Source organism: Gobius niger (genome assembly GCF_951799975.1).
Source record: "Gobius niger genome assembly, chromosome: 1".
In the NCBI taxonomy this organism is placed as follows: Eukaryota; Metazoa; Chordata; class Actinopteri; order Gobiiformes; family Gobiidae; genus Gobius; species Gobius niger.
In genome coordinates, this window is record NC_136852.1 from 61,426,718 (window position 1) to 61,452,765 (window position 26,048).

The 26,048-nt window shown below is 42.2% G+C and overlaps 1 protein-coding gene across 1 annotated transcript in view; it reads left to right on the plus strand.

Annotated features, from left to right (window-relative positions):
- Positions 1-8,585, plus strand: part of LOC306962074 (transmembrane protein 132D) — a 224,595-nt gene extending 216,010 nt beyond the window's left edge. The window contains exons 11-16 of the mRNA XM_079555116.1: positions 2,621-2,683; positions 3,787-3,915; positions 4,848-4,976; positions 5,671-5,967; positions 6,048-6,313; positions 6,505-8,585. Coding sequence (XP_079411242.1) covers positions 2,621-2,683; positions 3,787-3,915; positions 4,848-4,976; positions 5,671-5,967; positions 6,048-6,313; positions 6,505-7,147 — 1,527 coding nt within the window. The 3' untranslated portion in view covers positions 7,148-8,585. The remainder of the gene's footprint in view (positions 1-2,620; positions 2,684-3,786; positions 3,916-4,847; positions 4,977-5,670; positions 5,968-6,047; positions 6,314-6,504) is intronic.
- The last annotated feature ends 17,463 nt before the right edge of the window (positions 8,586-26,048 follow it).

Sequence of the window (26,048 nt, forward strand, 5' to 3'; positions counted from 1 at the left end):
ATCTTGCTGCGATGTTCAGCAATTACAGACTTGACGCACTTACACAAGCGCCAGCGCACTGCCTGCATTCTAATGAGCTGGCCTTTTGTAATTAAAGCTACATGGCAGACTCACAGAGAGGGGATTTTGAGTGGGGTGTTTTGCATGACTGAAAGCATTGACTGGATGGTGAGACATAGAGACTGACTCATTTCAGGGGTGTTGCCTTACAAAGCTGCGAATGCTGTAAGTTGACTAAAATATGGTTGTAGATGGCTGAGTGTTATGCTATGCACAGAATGGAGCTATCTTTTGTAATTACAAGCCCTTCAAAAGAAAGCCATTCGAGCCATCGCTTGGACCAAGTTTAACAGCCCCACTGATCCCTTTTTCTATAAATACAGGTGCTTGTCATATATTTGGAATATCATGAAAAAGTGCATTTACTTCTGTTCAACTTACACTGTGAAACTATTGCAACATGCAAAGTCAGATATGTAGCCTTTATATGTTAAAATGTTTTATTATTATGGCTCACAGCTTGAAAAAAAATCTCAGAAAACTTGAATATTTTAAAAATGGGCAGTGAGCCATAATCATCAACATTATAACAAACAAAGGCTATACTTATCTCACTTTGCATGTAATGAGTCTTAATCATATACTAGTTTCACATTTTAAGTTGAATAACAGAAGTAAATGCACTTTTTCATGATATTCTAATTATATGACAAGCACCTGCATAAGCTTCTGAAACTTACTAAGTGCAACTTCTTTCAAAATGCATGTACAATGTATAGTGTTTAGACCTGAGGACAGATTGGCTCAGCTCATCGCAATCTCTACACCTGCTCATGACCACAACACAAGACGTAAACCCCTCTTAAAGGGAGATATTAGAACACTCAAGTGCACAAGCTTTAATGTGGCGTGTAAAGGTCCACAAGTTTGGAACGAACTGAACATTAACATTAAAACCGCAACATTTTTAAAAAGAAACAAAAATATTGAGCTTCTAGGAAATTATTATAATCAACCTTAGCTGATGACCTTTAATAAGACTTATGTAGCTCCTGTCTGATAGTGATATGTACTAATGATATCTAAGCTTGTCAAAGTAAAGTAAAGCAGTTTTAGATTAGAGTAGGTAAGGTTAGTTGGTAGGTGACAGGTATTTTTGGTTATTAATGTATGTTTGTGTTATTGATATTGTGTTGCTTCAAGGGTGTCCCACGTTATGTTATCATCTATGAATGAATGTGTAATGCTTTTACTGTATATTTGTAATAAACTAAACTGAAGCTGAAACTGATAGAGAATGCAAAGTGATGTGTAATAGCTAATGTCTAAAATGTGGCAAGTGATGATGTTATGAGAAAGACCAAATGAAAGGACTGTCATAGTTATTTTAAGCTAAGTTGTTTGAGTTGATTATGGCATTTCAAGGAATTACTATGTATGACAGTGTTCAAAACTGGAAATGCGAATATATTTAGTGCTGTCATAAGATTTGATCGTGCATGTTAAATCTAGGTTGGTTCTGGGAGGGGGGAAAATAGATTAAACCTGTAACAGAAAACTTTTAAAGCAAAGTCAAGCCCATTTTATATTTGGTCTAGTTGGAGTCCAAGACTGGCCATTTTCAGAATACGCTAACAGGACCCTATTTAGCACAAGTTACAACAGAGTGTGTGTGAGTGTGAGAGTGTGTGTGTGTGTGTGGAGCAGCTGAGGTGGTCTATTTATTTATTTTGACATGCATGACCACACTGCTCTATGCATCTGACTGCTGTGCTACGTGGGGGATCCGGAAGAGAGACTTTTACCAGGCAATTCTCCCAAGATGAGTCGGCAGGCGTCATTTTGCTGTTTGACATTTCAATTTTTACCTCCTCCCCTCCTCTGCCTGCCTCTCTGTGGCAGCCTCTCATTCCGCGTCCATCTCGGAGCGCAATCCCACCGCTGTCAATCATTGCATTCTGTTACATGGCTGAGGTTAGGATTGACTTTGACGTTGCTTGAGAGATTTTCTTTGTACACCAATCAAACGTGCCTGTCCGCGCTGTCGTCGGGCGGAGTGCGGTGCTCTACAACATAGGGCTCTAATCTGTATCAGCGTCTGTTTTTCTCTACCCAATCCACTCTCCCCGCGATCTGTCCTTGCCTATTTGTCACTGTGTCTTCCCTCTGACACCTCCTCCATTTATTCTGTGTTCGACATCCCTCACTTGCTCTTTCTTCACTTTTCAGTCAGTTCCACTCTGTTTCTGGCTTGTGGCTTTATTTATGCTAAAAGGCTTGAACAAAGCGAGTGCGGTGTGTGCGTGTGTGCGTGTGTGTGTGTGTGTGTGTGCGTGCGTGCTTGCGTGCGTGCGTGTGTGTGCGTGTGCGTGTGTGTGTGCGTGCGTGTGTGTGCGTGCGTGTGTGTGTGTGTGATGGAATTTTACTGTATTTCTGAAACAGTGTTGCCTCTGAAAAACAAATAATTATCAAATAATCTAGATCTTTGCTTGAATTTACAGTACCTTTTTTTTTTTTTTTTTTTTTTTTAAATATATATATAATTCATTGATCTTATTGTCTTCTTTACACGAGTAATTTTTTTTCTCCATTGAGTGTATTGTTAATGTCATCACTCCAGGTTCTCTCTCCTCTGTCTGACTCCATCTTGGCCGAGAAGACTATCACAGTGTTAGATGACAAGGTAAATCACACATGCCGTTCATACAAACTAACTATGATGGTGCTGTGCGGATTTGTACTACATTACACACGCTAGCACCATCTGAACAACATATTTGTGGAAAATCAGCTTAGTTGATTTCAATTTGAAAAGAATTTCAATTTTGCTCATAATTGCATTGTCTTGCACAGTGGCCCCGGCAGAAAATGTGTTTTAATTTGTTGTAATCAACATCGCTCCACCTCCACATTTAATTTGTAAATATCAAACAGTGTCTCGCTACTACTTTGAATTTGCAAAAGCATCTGCTAAGATCTCATTGTGAATGCATTGCCTAATGACCTATTTAAAGGGGAAAGCAAGAGCTGGAGCTCACTCCCAGGTTTATTCAGGAGGCGGTTTCGTCGGCCGCTGCGCATTGGATAAATTAACACCAGATTTACACAGAATATTTTAACCCCTTAACGCTGTGTGTCACTAATTCAGGACACTTCCTGCAAGACTCCACTTAATTTAGCATCAGCTTGAAAGCAAAAACACAGATAATATTTTTTTTTATATAACTGGAAATAAATTCAGGCGTCAAGGGGTTAGAGTTTATGTTATCTGGATGAAAAAGAAAAAAAAAGACATAGGTTGCACAGGTTGCAGTTTTATTCTATTCTAAATATAGACTTATCTATTTAGACTACTGCTCAAAAGTTTTGGGTCACCCAGGCCAGTTCTATAGCTTCTTTCATCAGAACAACAGTTTTCAGCAGTGTTAGCATAAAGGCACGAAGGTTTTCTGATCATCAATTACCTTCAATTAGAAAACACAATATACCATTAGACACTGGAGCGATGGATGCTAAAAACCTATGTAGGTATTCCATTAAATCACCCGTTTCCAGCTAGAAGAGGCATTCACCGCATTAACAATGTCTAAACTGTATTTCTATAATGTTCAATAATTTCTGTAATGTTATCCTCTTTGAAAAAATCAGTAAAGGACATTTTAAAAATAAGGACATTTTAAGTGACCCCAATCTTTTCAGCGGTAGTGTATGTACAGACAGAATGCCTTCGTTTTTTCTTTTCTTTCATAACTCATCCACTTTATATGCATGATCATTCCTATCCAGGTGACCATCTCTGACATGGGTGTGCAGCTGGTCTCATCGCTCTCTGTGAGCCTGAGCGCGAGTCCAGGCAACAGCCGGGCCATACAGCTCACCACCAGCGCCACAGAACTCCTCTATTCTCCCAAACAGGTAACATGCACTGAGATTACATCACAATTACATGCTGTTATACACAGATGGGAATCTCAGTACTAATGCACACGTCCCACGGCATCGGTTTATCACGTTTTATCTCTGGATTGAGGACTGACAGGTTTTGCACATGTGCTTTTATGGACATCATCTTAAGCCTTTTCCATTTGCGCACAATCGCCTGGAGCCGGTGATCGCAGGAGTTTAACAGTAATTGTGCGATGCAGTTATCGTATCATTAATATCTACTGTAATCACTTTCTAATTAAAAGTGTAACTTCCAGGCTCCGGCTTTGCTACTGTTACTACCGGCATTTTGACTTGATAAAGATTTTGGTAATTACTGGTTTACTTTTATAATAAGAGGAAGTCGTTATGCAAATTATGGGAAGTTGTCCTCAAACTAACCCTGTTATTTTAATATTATTGGCAAATAGACATTTATGCAAGGTCCAATATTAGTGACACATGTTTAAAGTCAAATCAGCCTCACCAACATAAATGTGGTGTGGAAAGATTTTTAAAAAAATACACAATTTTGTTATTTTATGTTTTGAAATCAATGCATTTTTTACAATACTTTTTGTGTATGTCATTATAATCATTCTACATTAATAGCAGATACAAGAAAGAGTGGATATTGGCATCCAAAGCCCATTGAGGAGTTAAGAAAGTGTAAACTCTTCAATCATTACATTTTTTTACATACTGCATTAGGCAACAATATCATGGTTAGTGCAGCTTCAATTAGAGTTTGAGTTTTATCCTTTTAATATAGCATTGTTTGGTTGTTTTTCAGGGTGAAAGTGGTACATATAATGATGGCAAAACACATGATTTGATGTGATTTTATCTTTCTTGATCCTTTGCTTCCAGCAGATCTATAAACACTGTCATGGTCTGATTGTTTGTCATGTTTGCCCCTGCAGGAAGCGGTGATCAGTGCCTGGATCCAGTACAGCGATGGTTCAGTCACTCCACTCGATATCTACGACCCCAAAGACTTCCTTCTGACTGCTGTGTCGCTGAACGAGAATGTCATCTCCATCAACAACATGGTATTAACACAAAGGAGCAGCAATGTAACTGCGTCACTGTTGTTTGAATAATTAAATCTAAGACTATTCGTATACTGTATAGCAATGTAGGTTATTCTATCCGGTGTTCACATATTGATTCGTTGTAGATGTAGATGATGAAAAAGCAATCAATCGATTTGTCTTTGTGTCGCCCAATATCACAACCTAACCTCACAGGATCTTCCAAACATCATTGATTCGGTCAAACAGAAGAGCAGTTTAGAAATCAACAACAAGATCGGTCAGTGAAAAAAATAAAAGAGAAACCTCAACCTGCATTGAAAGGACAGGTACATAAGACCAGTTCTGAAGGCCTTGAAAATAGTGTTGGTAGTATAATAATAATGCTGCAGGGCAGCTGCAGCTGTAATAGTAACTTACCACCACCAAGTATGGAGTGAATGAATAATGCAATTTTTAACGTCTTTGAGTGTCCAGAAAAGCGCCATAAAACCAATGCATTGTTATTATAATCACAATAAAATCTGAAGGACCCATTTTGACCTGTATTTGAATGAATCAGTTATCCACATGGTATGGCTAAATGTGTTTCAGTGGTTGAGATTGTAGTAGAGTGATAGACCTATACTCGTAAAGTTGGTGGTCCGACCTGTGAGCAGCACTGTCATACATAAGCAAGACACTTCTGTCTATTAACAGAAATGTTTCTTAGGAGCAGCACTGGCCGGTGGTGGTGGCCGAGGGTGATGGACAGGGGGCACTGATCCGTGTCGAGATGGTTATCTCCGAGACGTGCCAGAAATCAAAGAGGAAGAGCGTCCTGGCTTCAGGAATCGGTAATGTGTTGGTGAAGTTCGGAGCAAAGCCAGAAAACAGAGGCGGCGTGGGAAGAGGAGGAACAGAGGACAGCACAGTGGACAATGTGACCAGTGACCAGAGGAGTAAAGAGGGGGAAGAGTGGAAGGCCAACAGTGTGGCTGCCGACAGAGAAGAGGGAGCTATGAGGAAGGTAATGTAAAGATAAAGATCCCAGAGAAAAACAGATAGAGACAATCATGCAGTAAGCCTGTTTTCTTCTCACATCGACAGTTCAGCACAACAACCAAGAGCACAGTGACACAGCGTTCTTCTGGCAGTAAGGCGGGGAATGGAGGCAGCGGTCGTGGTGGAGGGACCGGTCAGTCTGGGGAGTACAGCAACCCTGCCCAGGTGGAGGTGCCCGGGACAGGGGGGAATGAGCTAGGCCATTCCAACAGAGGACTGTCAGACCTGGAGATCGGCATGTACGCTCTGCTGGGGGTCTTCTGTCTGGCAATACTGGTCTTCCTCATCAACTGTGTCAGCTTCGCATTCAGGTATTTTGGAGAATGCAATGTCATGTCATGCACATAGATAGCAGATAGAATTATAACAAACTTTAGTATTTTTTGCAGCTGAGATAGAGCTATTAGATATTAGTTTCTGGTGAAATGTGTGTTTGTATGCAGTGAAAGAAAAACTGTCTCTTCATTGTAAAATTTAAGTCTAATTGGTTGTTGTCTTTTAGGTACCGTCACAAACAGGTGCCTGTGCTTGAAGCAGGAGGCAACATGAACCACGCCCATGACTGGGTGTGGCTGGGCAACGAGGCAGACCTTCTGGCTGACCACCATGACCAGTGCCAGGCCAGTCTGCCAGACGAGTGTACCACCATCATCGACCGCACGGAGGGCACCTATGAGGAGAGCAAGTACCTGCTGAACGGGGCGGAGAACAGCCTGGTGATGGGTGTGGGGCCGGGGATGGGCACCCTGACTGGTGGCTCTAGTGTACACCGAGGCATCACTCACAGACAGACTTTACCTCGCTCTGGCCCTGAGCCTCACCAGTGCCTTTCAGCCATCACTGCGAGTGGAAAAGACACTGCAAGCTCAGCTGAGCACCTCAATAACTCCCCTCGAGCTGCTGCAGTCGCGGCTGCAAAACGCAAACGTGTGAAATTCACTTCTTTTGCCACTGTTCTGTCCAACGACAACTCAGGAGGGAGCGGGGTATACGCCAACACATCGGGCGGGAGCGGGGTGTACGCTAACACACCAGGCCTGATGTCCAACGGCAGCGAGGACGACATTAAGTGGGTGTGCCAGGACATGGACCTGGGTCAATCTGAAATCAGAACCTACATGGAGAGGCTACAAGACAATCTGTGACTGTGGCAATGAGCTGCTGGTCAGTGGAGGAGATGGGAGGAGAAGGATAATGAATACAATTCACCTGTAATGCCTTTGAAATGGATGGAGCTGGGGAAGCGGCAGCAGTGTGTAGGGTTAGAGGACACAGATAAACAAGAGTCTGAAGACCGGGTAGCTAATCAAAGTGTTCACTTCCAAATTAACAAAAGCAAATCAAATTGATGAACCAAATACAATAAATCCGGTGTTGTAAGAAATGACTGCACATGTACTCTGCCCTCTGTGCATTTTCAAGCACTTTTCTTTGACATAAAATTACACACAGTATTTAACAAAATGAATATTAACAGACCTACTATCACGATTTTTAAGTGAACACAACACAAAGCAAAATAGAGCGGCATTACAGTGGAACGTCATGAGGCCTGTTGCTCCCTTGAATCCATGACCGAGGCATTCAAACTTGCACAATTGAAAACAGGAAAAAGAACATTGGCCAAAACAAAGGCTTCCTTCCTGTTTTCAGACAAACCATGAGCCAATGACAGCTGTGTCCCTCTGACCAACTCTGTCATCCCTGAGCCCTCTCCTTGTCTGTGATTGGACGATCAAAAATGTATGCGCTGACACTTTCCAAAACAGAGTCTGCCTGAATTTGCAGATCCTTCTGGACTCAAACGAAGACCCAATCAGAAGAGGATAAAAACTGATCAGCCGAACCTTTTATAAATATAGTCCCCGTTTAAGTTCGCCTTTTTCTAAATAGTAATGGTTCTTCATCTCCTCATTTTGAAGTAGGATATCTTTTTATTTTAGGAATTTACTAAGATTTTAAGAATATATTCCATTCCTCCTAGAAATCTATTTATTTAAATAAAACAACTGAGAGGGTGAGGAAACTGAGATTGCCTGAAGTCAGAATGACAGCACATACGGAGACACGTGGACTTTAATAAGACAAGGGTTGGGTTGCCTCACCTTCAATAAGCTCAGGTGAAGAGTCATGAAGAACTGACAATAAGAGGTGGACTGTAAGATTGTTAAGATTGCAATATTTATTTATAAGTGTGATTCAGAGTACACTATATGTTGTAAATAAATAAACATGCTTCGAAAGTGCTTGTGAATAAGACTGCAGGTCACTAGCCAATGACATGGTGAGATTTTGTACATTTTACAGTACAAATATGGTACACAATACTATCTACCGCCACAATGTGAAAAAAAAAAAAACGTGAAGTTATTGGTCATTTTTTTCTAAACATCTGGTTGTTTTTGAAGTGCTCCAAGCGATTTGTCTTTGTACAGGGTAGAAACCATGACCTCCATGACTATATGTAACAAATGGAGGAATATCGGAAGCACTTGACCAAATGTTGAACTGTAGAGGTAATGGAATGGTTATTTAGAGCAGGTAGCAACCGGTCTGCCAGAAATGTTGTGACTATGTAACATGAAAAATCTCCTTTCATTTGATCACAATAACTGTTTCAATGTACAGTCAGGTCCGTAAATATTTGGACTTAATTTGTATGTTTTTGGCTCTATAAACCACCACAATTGATTTCAATTGAAATCACAAAGAAGATAAAAAAATAAAACTGCAGACTTTCAGCTTTAATTTGAGGCTATTTACATCCAAATCGGATGAACCGTTTGTATGTGTGCCTCCCACTTTTTATGGGACCAAAAGTAACGGGAAAAGTGGCTGCTAAGCTGTTCCATGGCCAGTCTGTTCTTTCTTCATTATCCCGTTTATAAGGAACAGATGAGACATCCAGAGATCATTTCAAGTGTGATATTTGCATTTTGCAAACTGTTACGGTTAATTATCAATATGAGATCCAAAGAGCTATCACTATCAATGAAGCAAGTCATTATTAGGCTGAAATATCAAAACAAACCCATTAGAGAGATAGCAAAAATATTAGGCGTGGCTAAATCAACAGTTTGGAACATTTTTAAAATGAAAGAGCACGCAAAAACCCAGAAGACCACAGATGACAAATGTGGTTGATGACCGAAGAATTCTTTCCCTGGTGAAGAAAAACCCCTTCACAACTATAGGGCAGATCAAAAACACTTTCCAGGAGGTGGGTGTACATGTGTCAAAGTCAACAATCAAGAGAAGACTTCACCAAAGACAATACAGACGATTAACCACAAGGTGTAAACCATTGGTGAGCCTCAAAAACATGAGGCTGATTAGAGTTTGCCAAAAAACATCTACAAAAAGCCTTTACAGTTCTGAAACATCATCCTACGGAGTAAGGAAGGAACTGCTCATGATTCAAAACATATCACCGCATTAGTGAAACCTGGTGGTGCAGCATCATGGCATGGGCTTGTTTGGGAACTGCTTCCCTTGTATTTATTGATGATGTGACTGTTGACAAAAGCAGCAGGATGAATCCTGAAGTGTTTCAGTGCAATATTATGAGCTCATATTCAGCCAAATGCTATAATTGGGACTTTGTCCCATTACTTTTGGTCCCTTGAAAAGTGGGAGGCTCACATTGAAACGGTTGTAATTCCTACACCGTTCATCTGATTTGGATGTAACAACCCTCAAATTAAAGCTGAAAATTAAGCACATCTTGGTTGTTTCATTTCATTTTATAGAGCCAAAAACATAAGAATTGAGAATTGAGATGTTCCCATATTTATGAACCTGACTGTACATTACAGTTGTTTTAAATGAATAGTACAATATATTGAAAGGGGAGGAAAAACAGGGCACTCTACATTTAATTTAATTAATTAATTAAAATATATTATATTATATTATATTATATAGTATATATTATATACATTTTATATAATAAGTATAATTTCTATAGCTGAAAAGAGATTCCTTTGAGGTTACATAGAAACATATGACTTTGGAGATTGGGTTGATGTTGGGTCATCTTCAACAACAAGTGGAAACATCTGAGCAGACCATGGGTTAAGTTAATAATAATTATAACAAACGACAAAAAGTTTACCAAAGCAATAGATACTGTCGGCCATGACCTCTACTTTAATGGCATAACTGTGACTTCATATTTGCATTATGGCTTTCTTAATCCATTCTGTTGTGCATTTCTCTCAAACAAATCAAAAACGGTTACTTCTACCCAGTTTGGTGCATGTACATGTGAAACATTATCACACACATTTCTTTCTTTTTTTTTCTACCACAGTATAAAAAAATGTGTCTTTGATTTGAACACTAAAAGTATGAGTTTGTCTTATAGTTAAACCTAATTTTAACATCAGTTTAAAAGCTATGATAGTTTATATTGAACTTTTAAACTAAAAATGAATGTGGGTGATTTTCTCTGGAATTCTTTCTTCACCATACCACTTTACTGACCCGACTCCGTACTTAACCCTGGGCAGACATTTGTCCACAAAAGGCTGTGTTTAGTAGTCTGATGTAGAGGAGGGGTAGTGGATGCCATGGCCTGTTCTGTTTAGTTATGTTTTGCTCTTGTCATTGTTAAAACATGGCTCCTGGAGGCTAATAAAGACCCATAACTCAAAACTCTCATTCTTCTTCTTTGCTCAGCACCTTACTCTTTTTTAATCTTCTATCATAAGCACCATCTTTAGTGTTCAGTGTTCAAGTGACATTAATTCAGTGGTACAGGCTAACAGTTTTGTCCATGAGAAGAATACTATTCACTGCTTTTGATCCATCCTTCTTGCTGAGGGACAACATAGTGCAAGCAGTTTGGCAGCTGCATTTCCTCAAGTGTCCCTCAGCAAAACTGTAGTCGGTTCATAGTCGGTTCCTGATACTTAATGTATTACTTGTAAGGAGGTGGGACTGTAAACCACATTGTGACTGCACCTATAGTTTTAGTTAGAGCTGTGTACATTCTACTCAAAAGGAGTAGGCTGAAGCAAGAAAGCTTAAGTGCACCTAGCTTTTAACACCATGAGCAGGGGGCTTTTTTAACAACAAAAGTAATGTTTATAAGTAGAAATTCATCATCAAAACAAAGCTAGTCTTTTGTTTTGTTGATACATAAAAAATAGATGGACTTATTCACTTTCTTACCTCTCCTGCTCAACTCATGCCAACCAAGAGGACTGCGCTTGGCCCAATCATATCATCATAAATCATAAGCATTTCACCACACTGGCTCCTCGGAATCATGTACTAATGCGGCTTCACTCACAATCGCAGCTACTCTGAAGCCCAGCAGGGGTCTAGATAGTGAAGAGGCATTCAAATCAAAAGTTAATGAAGTTCATGTGTGTCCAAGCCCTGTGGAAAAATATTAAAATTACATCACCATCAGGTTAGGCATAGCAGGCTTTTGTAGCGGTAGAGAGACATTCTAAAGAGCCGATAGATACAGACGCCATCTTGTCATAGAAGGGGGCGTGGCCCCGCCGAGGGGGAAAATAGAATCTTTAGAGAAACACAATTTTTCACTCTTTTTAGCCATTTTCTGGTAGAATATAAACTTATTTATCACATAAATAAAGTCAAGTCTAAATCGGGTCCATATAGATATTTTCTCACAGCAAATTGTTCAGTAGAAGCGAAAAAACGGCAGTTGTAGCTAGTGCTAGCTAATCGTTAGCATTAGCCCGATGCTAACATGTAGCATCATAGCATTCTCCGTTATTTATGTATTTATGGGCTGTTGAACCACTTTGCTCCTCTCCATGTCTTTGTATTTTTATTTAGAATACAACTTTATTCATAATTCAGCATTTGTTAAAGTAGTTTTTGAATAATAAGAGAAAGTTTAGATTTTTCTCCAAATTGTTTTCCCCCTTGACTGTTTTCAAACATGACCATAATATCAGCGATTCCAGAGATGCCGCCTGTATAGTTTACAATTGCGGTGGAAGGCAACTGAAAATCCCATGATGGTAAATATGGTGATGGTGGTAACTGGCGAACTGCAGATATTTTTGTCTTTGTTTTGGTGAATATCTCAGTCATTATCAGGATAATACCCATGAAATAAAAACTGTCTCAAAGTTCATCGTCTCCCCTGTCAGTACATATAAACAAATGCCCAACTATAAGCTCTAAGGTGTCCAAAAGTGGAAGCAATATTCAAAAACATGTGTGGGATTTTGGTCAGTAGAAAGGACTTTCAGACACAAAAATAATGTGTCAGGTTTGTGAATCCAATCACTATCAGATACTGATGATGAAAAACATCTGTCAATTTTCGTTTTGGAGATTTCTTAAAAAAGCTGTATTTCTCCCATAGAGTTGTATTAGCCCCTGCCCTCCACCTGACATTATGAGATCATCACATTCGTTGTCATTCATTGTCCCTAGTGAGCTGGTATTGAACCTTTGGGTTTGAGGAACGCTCTTCGGCGCAACTGTTGCACAGCGAAGCGTTCTCTCTTCAAGATGCACTCATATTAAAACATTATTATTTCAGTTTTAGTGGCTTTTCCAATAATGACTGAGACAGGATTTCAGACATGCAGTCAGACTTTGGCAATATCCACACATTGTTCCACGGTGTTTTCTTAAAAATGTCTCAGAATATGTCACAGCGACCGCCCACCATGGAAAGTAAGTTCACCGAAATAATGAAAGTGCAGCATTTCCCACCAGAATATAATGTTGAAATTACAGTCCCCTTGTATTTTCCGTTCTATTTTTTACCTCACTCACATCTTCCATTGTTTTCTTTTTTTTTGCTTGTTTCTTTTATTTTCCTACCTTTTATTCAAACAGTCATCAATGTGGATTTCAAAACGCCTGCTCCTATGCTGTAACGTTGTAAACTTAAATGTGGTTTGCCAGGGATAGAATGCAGCTATCAAGTTGAAGATCTTGTGAGGACAGACGACATCGCAGGTCTTTTGTGAGTAATACTGGCCACACAGCGGCTCTCAGAACATTTCACCAATATGGCCCAATGTTCCTTTTATCACAATCATTTTACTGCATACAGTATGTGCTATTCTCATTCTACTCTATTTCCAATGAAACCTTTAGGAAATAATGCGATTTATGTTTAAATGTGAAATCCTGGTTGCTATGTGAGATGGGTGTCCAAGGCCATCTCATGTCATGCTTGAGAGAATGGCAGTACTTTTTGTAGTAATCATAGTAATAATAGTTATTACAGTGGGGGCACAGTAATGACAGTATTACCCTCACCTTGTCAAAATAGAGCCGCGGTGCTTTTGTCCATTATAGTAAATAACACTGCTGTCTGCACGTTGTTTGATAGTGGGCTCGCGGAATACAAAACCATAACAACATGTTGTGTTGTACGTTCCATGCAGTGGCACCAGCACAAAACCAAAAGAGGATACAAAGTACAGCACTTTGCGTAGTGGGCACTTTGCTTTCCAGCTCTGATAATTGGTTATGTCTTTATAATCTTCACTTTCTTTCACACTATACAATTTGTCCTGCAAGCCAAAACAAATCCTAAAACACAAAGGAAAAATAAAATATATAAAAAAGCATGTGGTTTTCCTGTGGTGTACCCTAAGATTGCGCCTCTTTAAAGTGCCCCTAGCTGGGCAGCAAGGAATTTGGCAAGTGACATGTCTTTACGGTAGACCAAAGTGGAAAGGGAGGGGATTTTTTTTTTTGTATTTCACATGACACAAGTCACCTAAAGTGCTTCACTCAAGGTAAGATGTATTCCCTCCATATTCAGTGGAAGTTACCAGACTGAAAAAAAAAAAAAAAATAAAATAAAATAAAATAATAATAATAATAATAATAATAATAATAATAATAATAATAATAATAATAATAATAATAATAATAATAATAATAATAATAAATAATAGTTTTAGGGAACTAAAAAATAAAATAATAAATACCTTAAAAAATTCCTCATCAATGTGGCCTTTAAACTGCTTGTAAATTTGTACAATGTGCTGCAGGCCGTGAGGTTTGAGAACCTATATCCTATATCCTGTCAAACCAACCACTTTTCAAAATTTAAACTTTTGTCAGTTTTGCAAGTTTCCCCAGACATTCAACTGAAAAGCCTAAATTGGTCAGGTCACAAAAGTTACAGTGAGAACCATATGTTTACATACACTTCATAAAAAGATACATTTGCATTTTTTTCTCACTGTCTGACATGAAACCACTATTAACTTTAATTTTCCTTGGGTCAACATGGAATTTAAAAACATATATTTCTATTTGTCAAAAAGAATGAGAGACATCATTTTCTACACAAAGTCTTTACATACACTATGATGCACTACACTACTATACCTTTAAACTATTTGGGAAAGCCCAGCTGACGATGTCATGACCTTGGAAGGACAAGTCTGGTTCATCCTTGGGTGCAATTTGAAGACGCTTGAAGGTGCCAGGTTCATTGGTTAAAACAATGATGAAAATGTCCAGCATCAGACAGATCAGAGGTGAATGTGCTGTGGTCTGAAATGTGAACGTCAACCCAAGAACAGATGCAAAAGACCTGGTGAAGATGCTGAACCTGGTAAGAGTTTGTCATTAGTGAAACACGTTCTGTACTGACATAGGCTGAGAGGACTCTGCCCATGTCCTTACTCCAAAAGAAACACAAAAAAGCTAGTTTGGGTTTGTAAATAAAAAAAGAATAAAGACTTTTAATTTTTGGAGACATATCCTGTGGTCTGATGGGAAAAAATATATATAGATATATAAATATATATAAAGTTGGCCACAGCTGAGTCGGGGGGCAAAGCTCTCGATTTACCGATCGATCTACGTTCCCACTCTCACCTATGGTCATGAGATTTGGGTAATGACCAAAAGGACAATATCGCGAATACACGTGGCCGAAATGAGTTTCCTTCGCAGGGTGGCTGGGCACACCCTTCGGTGCGGGGTGAGGAGCTCAGTTACCCGAGAGGAGCTCGGAGTAGAGTCGCTGCTCCTTCACGTCGAAAGGAGCCAGCTGAGGTGGCTAGGGCATCTGTTCCGGATGCCTCCTGGCCGCCTCCCGACCATCGTCACTTTTGGAGGAAAAAGGGGGAATCTTGCAAGCCTGAGAACACCATCTAACTGTGAAATACGGGGGTGGCAGCATCATGCTGAGGGGTTGTTTTACTGCGGGAGGGACTGGTGCACTTCACAAAATAGATGACATCGTGAAGAAAGAACACTATGTGAAAATACTGGAGCAACATCTCAAGACATCAGCTAGGAAGTCAAAGTTTGGGCGCAGATGTGTCTTCCAAATGGACAGTTCCCAAAGCATATAGCTAATACTGGTTACAAAGTGGCTTAAGGAAAACAAATTCAATGTTTTGAAGTGGTCGTCAGAAAGTCCTGATCTCTATCCAGCTGAAAATGTATGGGCAGAGCTGAAAAGGCATGTGCACGCAAGGTGGTCTACAAATTTGGCTCAGTTACATCAGTTCTGTTTGGAGGAATGGACCAAAACTACTTCCAACTATTGTGAGAAGCTTGTGGAAGGAAATCCAAAAAGTTTGACCCAAGTTATACAGTTTAAAGGCAATCCTACCAAATGTTAATGAAATGTATGTAAAAAGTAATTTTAAAAAATGGTGTAGAAAATTCTATCTCTCATTCTTCTGGAATTTGACAAATAGAAAAGTTCCTAAGATTATACATTATGAGGAAGCTTCTAATAAACTGCTCTTGCATCCACGAGTCATGACGTTCTGTTCCTTTAGCGTCACATGCAGTATCTTCATCCTCTCTTACTCACCCAAAGACTCCCTGCATCTTGTTTGGCTTCCGCTTCCACTCTAATTTAGCACCACTTCCGATTAACATGTGTTTTTGTCCATCCCCACAGACTTTGCGCCGCTATGCAACTTGATTTACAGCTCTTATCAAATACATATTGCCAAACGAGTGAGACGTACAGCCTTTCATTTGCACGGCGTACACCCAACTCACAAATTCGACATGCTACATTAACAAGAAAAATGGCTGTCGCAGTGCACGCCAAGAACCTGTGTGCGGAACCGAGCGGGACAGAGGAATGAATCAAAAGAGCTTCTGGAGGAAGAGAGAGTTTTCAATGGGTGTTTTGAGCAGTGAACGTTTTCAGTGTCAATGGAATTCAGATTTAGAAAATGTTTTCAAAAACTATTTATTGTACTTTTTTTTTTTAAACACTGCGTAGTCCGCATGAATTTTGACCACTTTGACCACTGGATTTTGAACAAGGGAAGCTCCTTCAAATTTGTGCTGGACTCTATGTGTAAGGTTCTGTGAAAGTACCAAGTTGTACATATAAAAAATATATATAATTTTTTCATGTAAAGTTTATGACACCATTAAATGCTGAACGTGTTCTTACATTTATCTGCAATTAGATCTGATGTGTTTACATTCTTTTCAGAAATCAGAGAACCACTGCTCCATATTTGGACTTACAGTCAAAGTGTTCCATGTGGCATCAGCTTCTTGTGTTTGGGAGCTCTGTGAAAAAAGCACAGACTTACAAACTCATTGATATAGGGTTCAAACCCAGTCAATGTTATTTTCTTCAGTAACGGTTGTGATCACAGCGAAGTAAAATACAGCTGTGCTTTAACTTCTATTAAAAATGTGCAAGTGAAGAGAAGGGAAGGGCAGTTTAATAAATAATCAGAGCAGGAATCTGAGGATGTAGAAATGTTCTGCCATTTGTGCAACAGCCCAAACCATCGACTGTCGGCTGCTCAATGAACTTTCTCTTTAGACTAACTTTACATTTATTTCAATATCTTATTTTCTTTGTCTTTGTGACATTAGTTTGGCCTTTTTGATGTATTTTCTCTGGTTAGTTTATGCACAAGTGTAAAAAAAAATCAGAAAGCAATCAGATCACATCTACATCAAGTGGAAGGAAGTGACCTCCCTCCAGGAGACCTCCCTCTCTCCTGGTGCAGCTGAATTGTTTGCCTTTTTCAGCGAACCACGTCGTTTTTCTGGATACTTTTGTACGTCTTTACCGTGTTTTTGTGGAGGTTTGGTGGATTTGTTTACTTTGAGAGTCCAAAATGGTCCTGAAGAAAGCAGCTTTTTGAAGGTAAACAAACTGCTAGCTTATCAGCTAAACCCATTTGAGATCTACAAACATCTTCTTCTGAGACACTGAACAGTGAAGAGGCACCAAGAGCCCCCACACCTGCAGCACGGAGGAGGCGTCACAAGAGGAGCTACAGGAAACAACAAAAGGGACCAACGAGGAGATGGTGATAGACTGTGGAGGGAGCTGTGCAGGAGGAAGAGGAAGGACGAGGTGGAGCTGACCAGTGCAGGACACCACGCTCTGAGACGGGGACAAGCCCAGGAGGTGGTGCACCGTTTCAGATGATCAGAGGAGACAGAGCTACAGTTTCTCCATCCTCCAAGGTCATGCGGGTGGAGTGGCTGAAGGACAACGAGATCATGGACCCGGCCGAGGACAGGAACTTCTACATCACCGTGGACCTGATCATCAAGCAGGCGCGTCTGTCCCACACGGCCAACTACACCTGTGTGGCCAAGAACATCGTGGCCAAGCTCAAGAGCTCCACCGCCGTGGTCATCGTCTACGGATTTCCCATCAACCAGTGCTCCTCCTGTGACCAAAACAGTGAAGATAGCGGCCGCGACACAACGATCTTTCACCAAAGAAAAAAAAAGAGTGGTGCGCACTGAATGGGTGCTGCTGCCGGATGCTCTCTCATCGAATGCAATTTCTCCATCTGTGAGATCAATAAAGTTCCATCTTATCTCTTATCTTATCACATAATGTATATCAGATTATTCTTTTTACATGTCACTTCATTGATCTGAAAACAAATTTTTGGTCAGCGAGTAAATGTAGCCACTGACTTATAATCATCATTTAACTGTGACTTTCCATCATATTCTAGGTCTTTTCTTGTATTGCTGTTTAATAACAGCTGACTCTAAATGACACCAGACATTGTTGAAGAGTTGCTCTGCTTATCTCACTCTAAAAGTGATAAATAGCATTTAGAATTTGTTGCATTGCAGCAGCTGAAAACTAAATTCAACACCGTTTAGATTCTTATGAAACAAGTTTTCAGAAATGCAGAATATAAGTGTGATGTACGCTGTATTTCTAGAGCAGTGTTTTTCAACCTTTTTGAGCCAAGGCACATTTTTTTCATTGAAAAAATCACGAGGCACACCACCAGCAGAAAATTTACCTGTAGCCTATATTCAGTCGTTCACATCAAAGTGTCTTGAATAGGAACACCGTATAGTCTCGCTAGCCACAGTGTCACTGTCACCGCCACCTGCCGCATCACTAATTCTCTTGTCTCAAAGAAATTAGCGACCTAGTATGAAATATTCTTCAAAAACGGTACATTATTTGCAGATAATAATGAATTTGTTTTTAAAAAAAAATGTTTTTTGATGAAATTGGATAATTTTCCATGGCACACCAGACAATATCTCACGGCACACTAGTGTGCCACGGCACAGTGGTTGAGAAACACTGTTCTAGAGCTCTTCAATTTAAGTTACATATCTCGATTAATTAAAAGTATCAGCATTAGCATTAGCATTAGCACTACTATGTTCTTAAATCTTTCTTTGTAAACACTAAAGGTTGTTTCTCAAAGTGATGAATTGTGTGTTCACTCCTCATTCATATCGCTAGTATGCAGTGAAATATAAGATACTGTGTCGTCACAACCACCCATGTGACCTATGATCATATACCAAAACATTCACACTTTCAACCACAGTAAATCTAACTTTAACTATTACTTACAGTAGTTGCAATATAAACATGTCATTTTGTGGTAAGTATTTATTTTATGTGGATATGAAAGAAATGGCATGTCTATGACCATGCTACTTCAGTGGCATAATTAATTAAAATTTACAACAAATTAATTAACAAAGAAAGATACATTTACTAAGCAAGTCAAGTGCTCTACTTGAGAAGGATAGTAATCAAGGAAGTTTATAGGTAGTGCTGTCATACAGTGGTAGCAGTGGTAAGCACTTTTTATTCACGGCCCATTAATTGCTACATGACCTTCTTGAAGTGCTCGGTGATCAACAGTTTCCTGTGAGCTTCCTGGCTCTAATAGATTGTATTCTATGCTCACTCACTCATGCACGAGCACACACACACACACACACACACACACACACACACACATAGGTGACACTGTTTACGTAACTGTACATTTGTATACACAGCTGATGGAGCTGCAGCCACATACTTTACATGTTGACTAAGAAATTGGATTCAGTGTCAGTGCTGCACTAACTAATGGGCTCATTACTTGTTGCATACACTTACACAGTATGCAGACACACACACACACAGAACATGCTCATGCTGTGGCTGCTTTGCACATTCTCTGCAATTAAATCCACTGGCTCGCTCCTGCACTCCCAAATACACCTAGCAAACTGCACAGAGGTCAGGGCGCGAGGTGAACTGGCAGTCCTATTATTTTTGTACAAACAAACAAATGCTGTTTATCACCGACTTGTCAGAAATCCTGGCAGAGGTGAGCCACAATCGGAGTCCTGTAGCTATTAAATACACTCTTCCACACAAGCTCTGTGGCTATGTCCAGCAACAGGCGCGGTCCAGATACATTGGGGACTTGTGTGCCTGTTTGTGGCCAGTGACCTCATTGTATTTTGTGGCATTTGTTATGCATTTAGCTTCAACATGGCTTTGGCAAATGACAAACATTCTCAAATGCATGCAATTATAATACTCTGGTCAGAAATAAATGTGTTTAGTTTCTTTAACAAAACATATTTGATAATGAGTGAGACCGAATACAAAACTTAAAGTTAAGATATTATAAGCACTGAAAACATGAATGAAAACGGAGCTCCATGTGATGCATGTATCAAAGTCGGGCAGTGGCAGTTTCTGGAGAACAGCACTGAGATTTAAAACCTCAAGCTGGGCAGTGAGTTGGCCTTAGGAAACACAGTTGGGAGCTGTAATAAACAACACTAGCGGGGGGCTGTGTGTCCGAATATGTTCCACTCTCTTTTTACGCGTCATTTACCTCAAATTGAAACAGAGCTGCTGTTTACACATGCCTTGTACCATATGTTTATAGGGAGTTTGTCTGACACAATTTACTCTATAGATGTGGTAAAGAAGGGGAGGTGTCTGAGACACTGTGGCATGTTGCTAATAAGAACACATTATTGGTGTTTCTATTCAGAATAAGAAATTTGCACCTTTTCATTTTTTTCAGTTCAAATAGAGACAGCAGATCACTTTAAACCCTAAGATTATCCAGACACTTTGCTCCGTCTCGGCAGCCTACCCCGTGCTTATTCAGGCCAGGATTTTCTGTAAAGAAATACAATCCCTATGGAGCAGTCCCAGTCTATCTTACACTGAGTCTGATGTACTCAGTGTATCAAATACACTGAGTACATAAGACATTTCCACACCTGGTGTGACTTTAATGAGCTCGAGCTGAATGTAGTAAGAAATATGGATGTTTCAAACATTTTTGAATGCATTGAGTCCTAGCTGCTGATGTGTCCAGGCATCACATATGTTTACGAAGTCTATGTCTTTGCTCATACTACATGCGTGTTGCACTGCATGCCTATAAGTGTGACTATTGTGTTACGTGGACCTGTATATCTCTGTTGGTCTGGCAAATTGCTGATATAAATTACATCTTGGGGACAGGCGTGTGTATGCAGGCCATCTCTACACGACTCTTCTTGGTGAAAATTACTTTTCTCCTTCTCTGTGGCCTCTGTTTCCTCCTGCTCTTTCTTCTCTTGGATACAGTAGCCCTTATTTACATTCAGAGGCGGCAGGTCCCACAGGAGGCGGCAGTGGTCCCGGCGCTGCCCTGACAGGTACAAGTGATGCGCGTGCTCCAGCCCACACCCCACACGGCTCTCGCAACTTTGGGCTCAGTTTGTCTTCTGTGGGGGTTTTTTCTGGGTCTCTCTTGCTCTCTGTATTACTCCCTTTTTTCAGTCCGTTCAATTCATATACAGTAACACAGCCATTCCATTGCTTGTGAGGCCTCTGTTAGTTTGAAAATAGCAATTTTAGCATATAAGAGAATGCACTGTGAATATATGTATATATGTGGAGGAAACAGCCTCAGTTTTAAGTACTGTCTCAGTAATTTCATTTGGGTCCTTTGTGGAGGCCCGAGAAGTAGGTTACTTCAATAAAAGCACAAGTACTTTGTAAAAGGTTATTATTGTTTGTACTAGTAAAGCAGATAAACAAACTGTCTGTCTTACTAAAAGAACAAAACATAAAAGCACAAGTGCTTACTACAACCACTGTTTCTACGGTATGTATACTGGTAACACCTATACCCCTAATACTTCTCTACATTCATTAAAATGCAATGGTATGAAACACTGATTATTATGTTGTATGTTATACTCCCGCATATATTAAAAACAATGTTCTGGGATTCAGAGGACTGGGTGGCAGTCAGAGGCAGGTGCCTCGACGACCTGGTCCACATGCGCAGCTTCTGGCGTTCGGGACATGGAACGTCACCTCGCTGGGGGGGAAGGAGCCTGAGCTTGTGCGGGAGGTTGAGAGATACCGACTAGATATAGTCGGGCTCACCTCCACGCACAGCTTGGGTTCCGGATCCCAACTCCTGGAGAGAGGCTGGACTCTCCATTTTTCTGGAGTTGCCCGCGGGGAGAGGCGGCGGGCTGGGGTGGGTTTGCTCATATCCCCCCAGCTCAGCCGTCACGTGTTGGAGTTCACCCCGGTGGACGAGAGGGTCGCGTCCCTACGCCTTCGGGTCGGGGACAGGTCTCTCACCGTTGTCTCGGCCTACGGGCCCAACATCGGTGCAGAGTACCCGGCCGTCTTGGAGTCCCTGGGAGGGGCACTAGATAGTGCTCCGACTGGGGACTCCATTGTTCTACTGGGGGACTTCAACGCCCACGTGGGTAACGACAGTGAGACCTGGGAGGGAGTGATTGGGAGGAACGGCCTCCCCGATCTGAACCCGAGTGGTGTTCTGTTATTGGACTTCTGTGCTAGTCACGGTTTGTCCATAACGAACACCATGTTCGAGCACAAGGGTGTCCATAAGTGCACGTGGCACCAGGACACCCTAGGCAGGAGGTCGATGATCGACTTTGTAGTTGTGTCATCTGATCTCCGGCCGCGTGTCTCGGACACTCGGGTGAAGAGAGGGGCTGAGCTGTCAACCGATCACCACCTGGTGGTGAGCTGGATCCGCTGGCAGGGGAGGAAGCCGGTCAGACCTGGCAGGCCCAAGCGTGTCGTGAGGGTCTGCTGGGAACGTCTGGCGGATCCCTCTGTCAGTGGGGTCTTCAACTCCCACCTCCGGAAGAGCTTCACCCAGATTCCGGGGGAGGCGGGGGACATGGAGTCAGAGTGGACTCTGTTCTCCTCCTCCATTGTCGATGCGGCTGCTCGTAGTTGTGGCCGTAAGGTCTCTGGTGCCTGTCGCGGCGGCAATCCCCGAACCCGGTGGTGGCGCCCGGAAGTAAGGGATGCCGTCAAGCTGAAGAAGGAGTCCTACCTGGCCTTGTTGGCTTGTGGGACTCCTGAGGCAGCTGAGAGGTACCGGCAGGCCAAGCGTGCTGCGGCTCGGGCGGTCGCAGAGGCAAAAACTCGTGTCTGGGAGGAGTTCGGGGAGGCCATGGAAGAAGACTATCGGTCGGCCTCGAAGAGATTCTGGCAAACCATCCGGCGCCTCAGGAGGGGGAAGCAGTGCTTCACCAACACTGTTTACAGTGCGGGTGGGGGGCTGCTGACCTCGACTGGGGATGTCGTCGGGCGGTGGAAGGAGTACTTCGAGGACCTCCTCAATCCCGTCGTCACGTCTTCCAATGAGGAAGCAGAGGCTGGGGGCTCGGAGGTGGGCTCGCCCATCACCGGGGCTGAAGTCACCGAGGTGGTGAGAAAGCTCCTCGGTGGCGGGGCTCCGGGGGTGGATGAGATTCGCCCTGAGTACCTTAAGTCTCTGGATGTTGTAGGACTGTCTTGGCTGACACGTCTCTGCAACATCGCGTGGCGGTCGGGGACAGTGCCCCTGGATTGGCAGACCGGGGTGGTGGTCCCTCTCTTTAAGAAGGGGGATCGGAGGGTGTGTTCCAATTACAGAGGAATCACCCTCCTTAGCCTCCCCGGTAAGGTCTACTCCAGGGTGCTGGAGAGGAGGATCCGGCCGATGGTTGAACCTCGGATCCAGGAGGAACAATGCGGTTTTCGTCCTGGTCGTGGCACACTGGACCAACTCTATACCCTCCGTCGGGTGCTTGAGGGTTCATGGGAGTTCGCCCAACCAGTCCACATGTGTTTTGTGGACCTGGAGAAGGCGTTCGACCGTGTCCCTCGTGGTGCCCTGTGGGGGGTGCTCCGGGAGTATGGGGTCCGGGGCCCTCTGTTAAGGGCTGTCCGTTCCCTGTATGACCGCAGCAGGAGCTTGGTTCGCATAGCCGGCAGTAAGTCAGACCTGTTCCCGGTGCGTGTTGGTCTCCGCCAGGGCTGCCCTTTGTCACCGGTTCTGTTCATTACTTTTATGGACAGAATTTCTAGGCGCAGCCAGGGGCCGGAGGGTGTCCGGTTTGGGAGCCTCAGAGTCTCATCTCTGCTGTTTGCGGACGATGTTGTTCTGATGGCTTCAACGAACCAGGACCTCCAGCACGCTCTGGGGCGGTTTGCAGCCGAGTGTGTAGCGGCCGGGATGAGAATCAGCACCTCCAAATCCGAGGCCATGGTTCTCCACCGGAAAAAGGTGGCTTCCCCTCTTCAGGTCGGTGGGGAGTCCTTGCCTCAAGTGGAGGAGTTCAAGTATCTCGGGATCTTGTTCACGAGTGAGGGACGGATGGAGCGTGAGATTGATAGACGGATCGGTGCGGCGTCAGCAGTGATGCGGTCGCTGTATCGGTCTGTCGTGGTGAAGAGGGAGCTGAGTCGGAGGGCAAAGCTCTCGATTTACCGATCGATCTACGTTCCCACCCTCACCTATGGTCATGAGATTTGGGTAATGACCGAAAGGACAAGATCGCGAATACAAGCGGCCGAAATGAGTTTCCTTCGCAGGGTGGCTGGGCGCACCCTCCGAGATCGGGTGAGGAGCTCAGCTACCCGGGAGGAGCTCGGAGTAGAGTCGCTGCTCCTTCACGTCGAAAGGAGCCAGCTGAGGTGGCTCGGGCATCTGTTCCGGATGCCTCCTGGTCGCCTCCCGCGGGAGGTGTTCCAGGCATGTCCTAGTGGGACAAGGCCTCGTGGAAGACCCAGGACACGGTGGTGGGACTATGTCTCCGAGCTGGCCTGGTGTCGCCTCGGGGTCCCCCCAGAACAGCTGGAGGAGGTGTGTGTGGATCGGGAAGTTTGGGCATCTCTGCTGAGACTGCTGCCCCCGCGACCCGGCCCCGGATAAAGCGGAAGAAAATGGATGGATGGATGGATGGATGTTCTGGGATACTCTGAGCAAGGATCTCAAAACAAAAAGTAGTAGCAGTATTTGGTGCAACAGTCAGTGTATCATTGCAAGGCAGTCTGTCTTATTATTATCAAATATATCTTATTCTAAAGCGGTTTACTATTGAATATTAAAGTAAGGATAGTTATTTTCTGCATTATTTCTCTTCTCCCTGTCTTTGTGCTGGTTTTCCACATGCTCCAGCTGTTCTGGCAGCTCACGATCCTGAAACACCAGTGACAGTAGAATTATGGGCGGGTAATTGCAGTGGTGCAGGCTTTGGTCCTGGGATAGTGTGCGTCTCCAAGCAGCCAAACTACTTTTCAGGAAGCAACCACTGGAACTGATTTCACTTCTTATTTCTGTGAGCCTCCTCTTCCCACCGTCGGCACTGATTCTTTTTTGTTCATTTCCAGCCAATTTTGGGTCTTTTATTTCTCTTGTAACAGTTTCAATCTTCTTGTAATAGAATCTGAGACCACTTTGAGTAGCTTTGTTGAATTTAGTCTTGTTGGGAAGTCTAATTGAACAAAAATAAAGTTGACAATACAGTGGCTTTTATAGGATGTGTGTGGCACAGTGAAGCACGCCGCAGTGCTTTTTTGTTGGACCATCTTTTACGTCCTAACTTTGCCGAAGCTGAGAGGGACTATAGTTGGATTTTAGAAGGCAGCCATGCTTAAAAATCACTAGATTTGTTTTGCTGCAGCGTAGGGATGGAATATGCTCAGAGATGTATTTCAGAATACAAAAGGTGAAAGTGGGCCGCTACAGAAAATTGTGTTTCTCATTCTTCAATCCAGTGATTGTGACTTGACCATGGGTTTGAGTTTTAAAATATATTTTTTTCTCTGCTTGCCCAAACAAAATGTTTTGTGCGCCGTAACAATGCGGCTTTGTCTCTGTATACTGGCAAAAAACAGTTGGATGAGCAAAGTAAGAGATTACCTGATGTCTGTCTTGCATAGTATTTGCTTTGTGTCTTTTATGTTAGGGATGATGCCACTCAAATCTCTTTCCTGTAAATTAAATGTGTTTTGAGAACTTAATAAAAAGGAGGATCGCAGGTCAGAGATAGCGGGCCGATCTCCTCAGCTTCTCCCCGTCTGTCCTCAGTCTGTTTGAAACTGTTTTTTACTCCACACAAGAATTCAAGAGAGATTTCTCATTTGCAAATGAATCAAAACGTAACTACCCTGAACACAAACAGCACCGAGGCGGCAGCACTCAAACTGACAGAAAAGACGTGACCAAAGACATTCGATTTCGAGTTGGAAACCATTTCCCACCCTTTTATTTATTTAACTTTAAACAAAATAGCACAGAAGGAAGATGTGATTGTTGATGCTGCCTGTTATTGAAAAAATGTCAACAAAACTCATTGTGACTTTTAAGATCAAATGGGGTTTCCTTCTCTTCTAACGTGTGTATGTATGAGGTGCACGTATAGGATGAAAGCCTTTGGTTGAGATGGGTGGAATTTTAAACTTCTTATTTTATTGACAAAAGGTGGTGTTATTTTCCTGTCATGTGTCAGCACTCTTTATTTGTCATA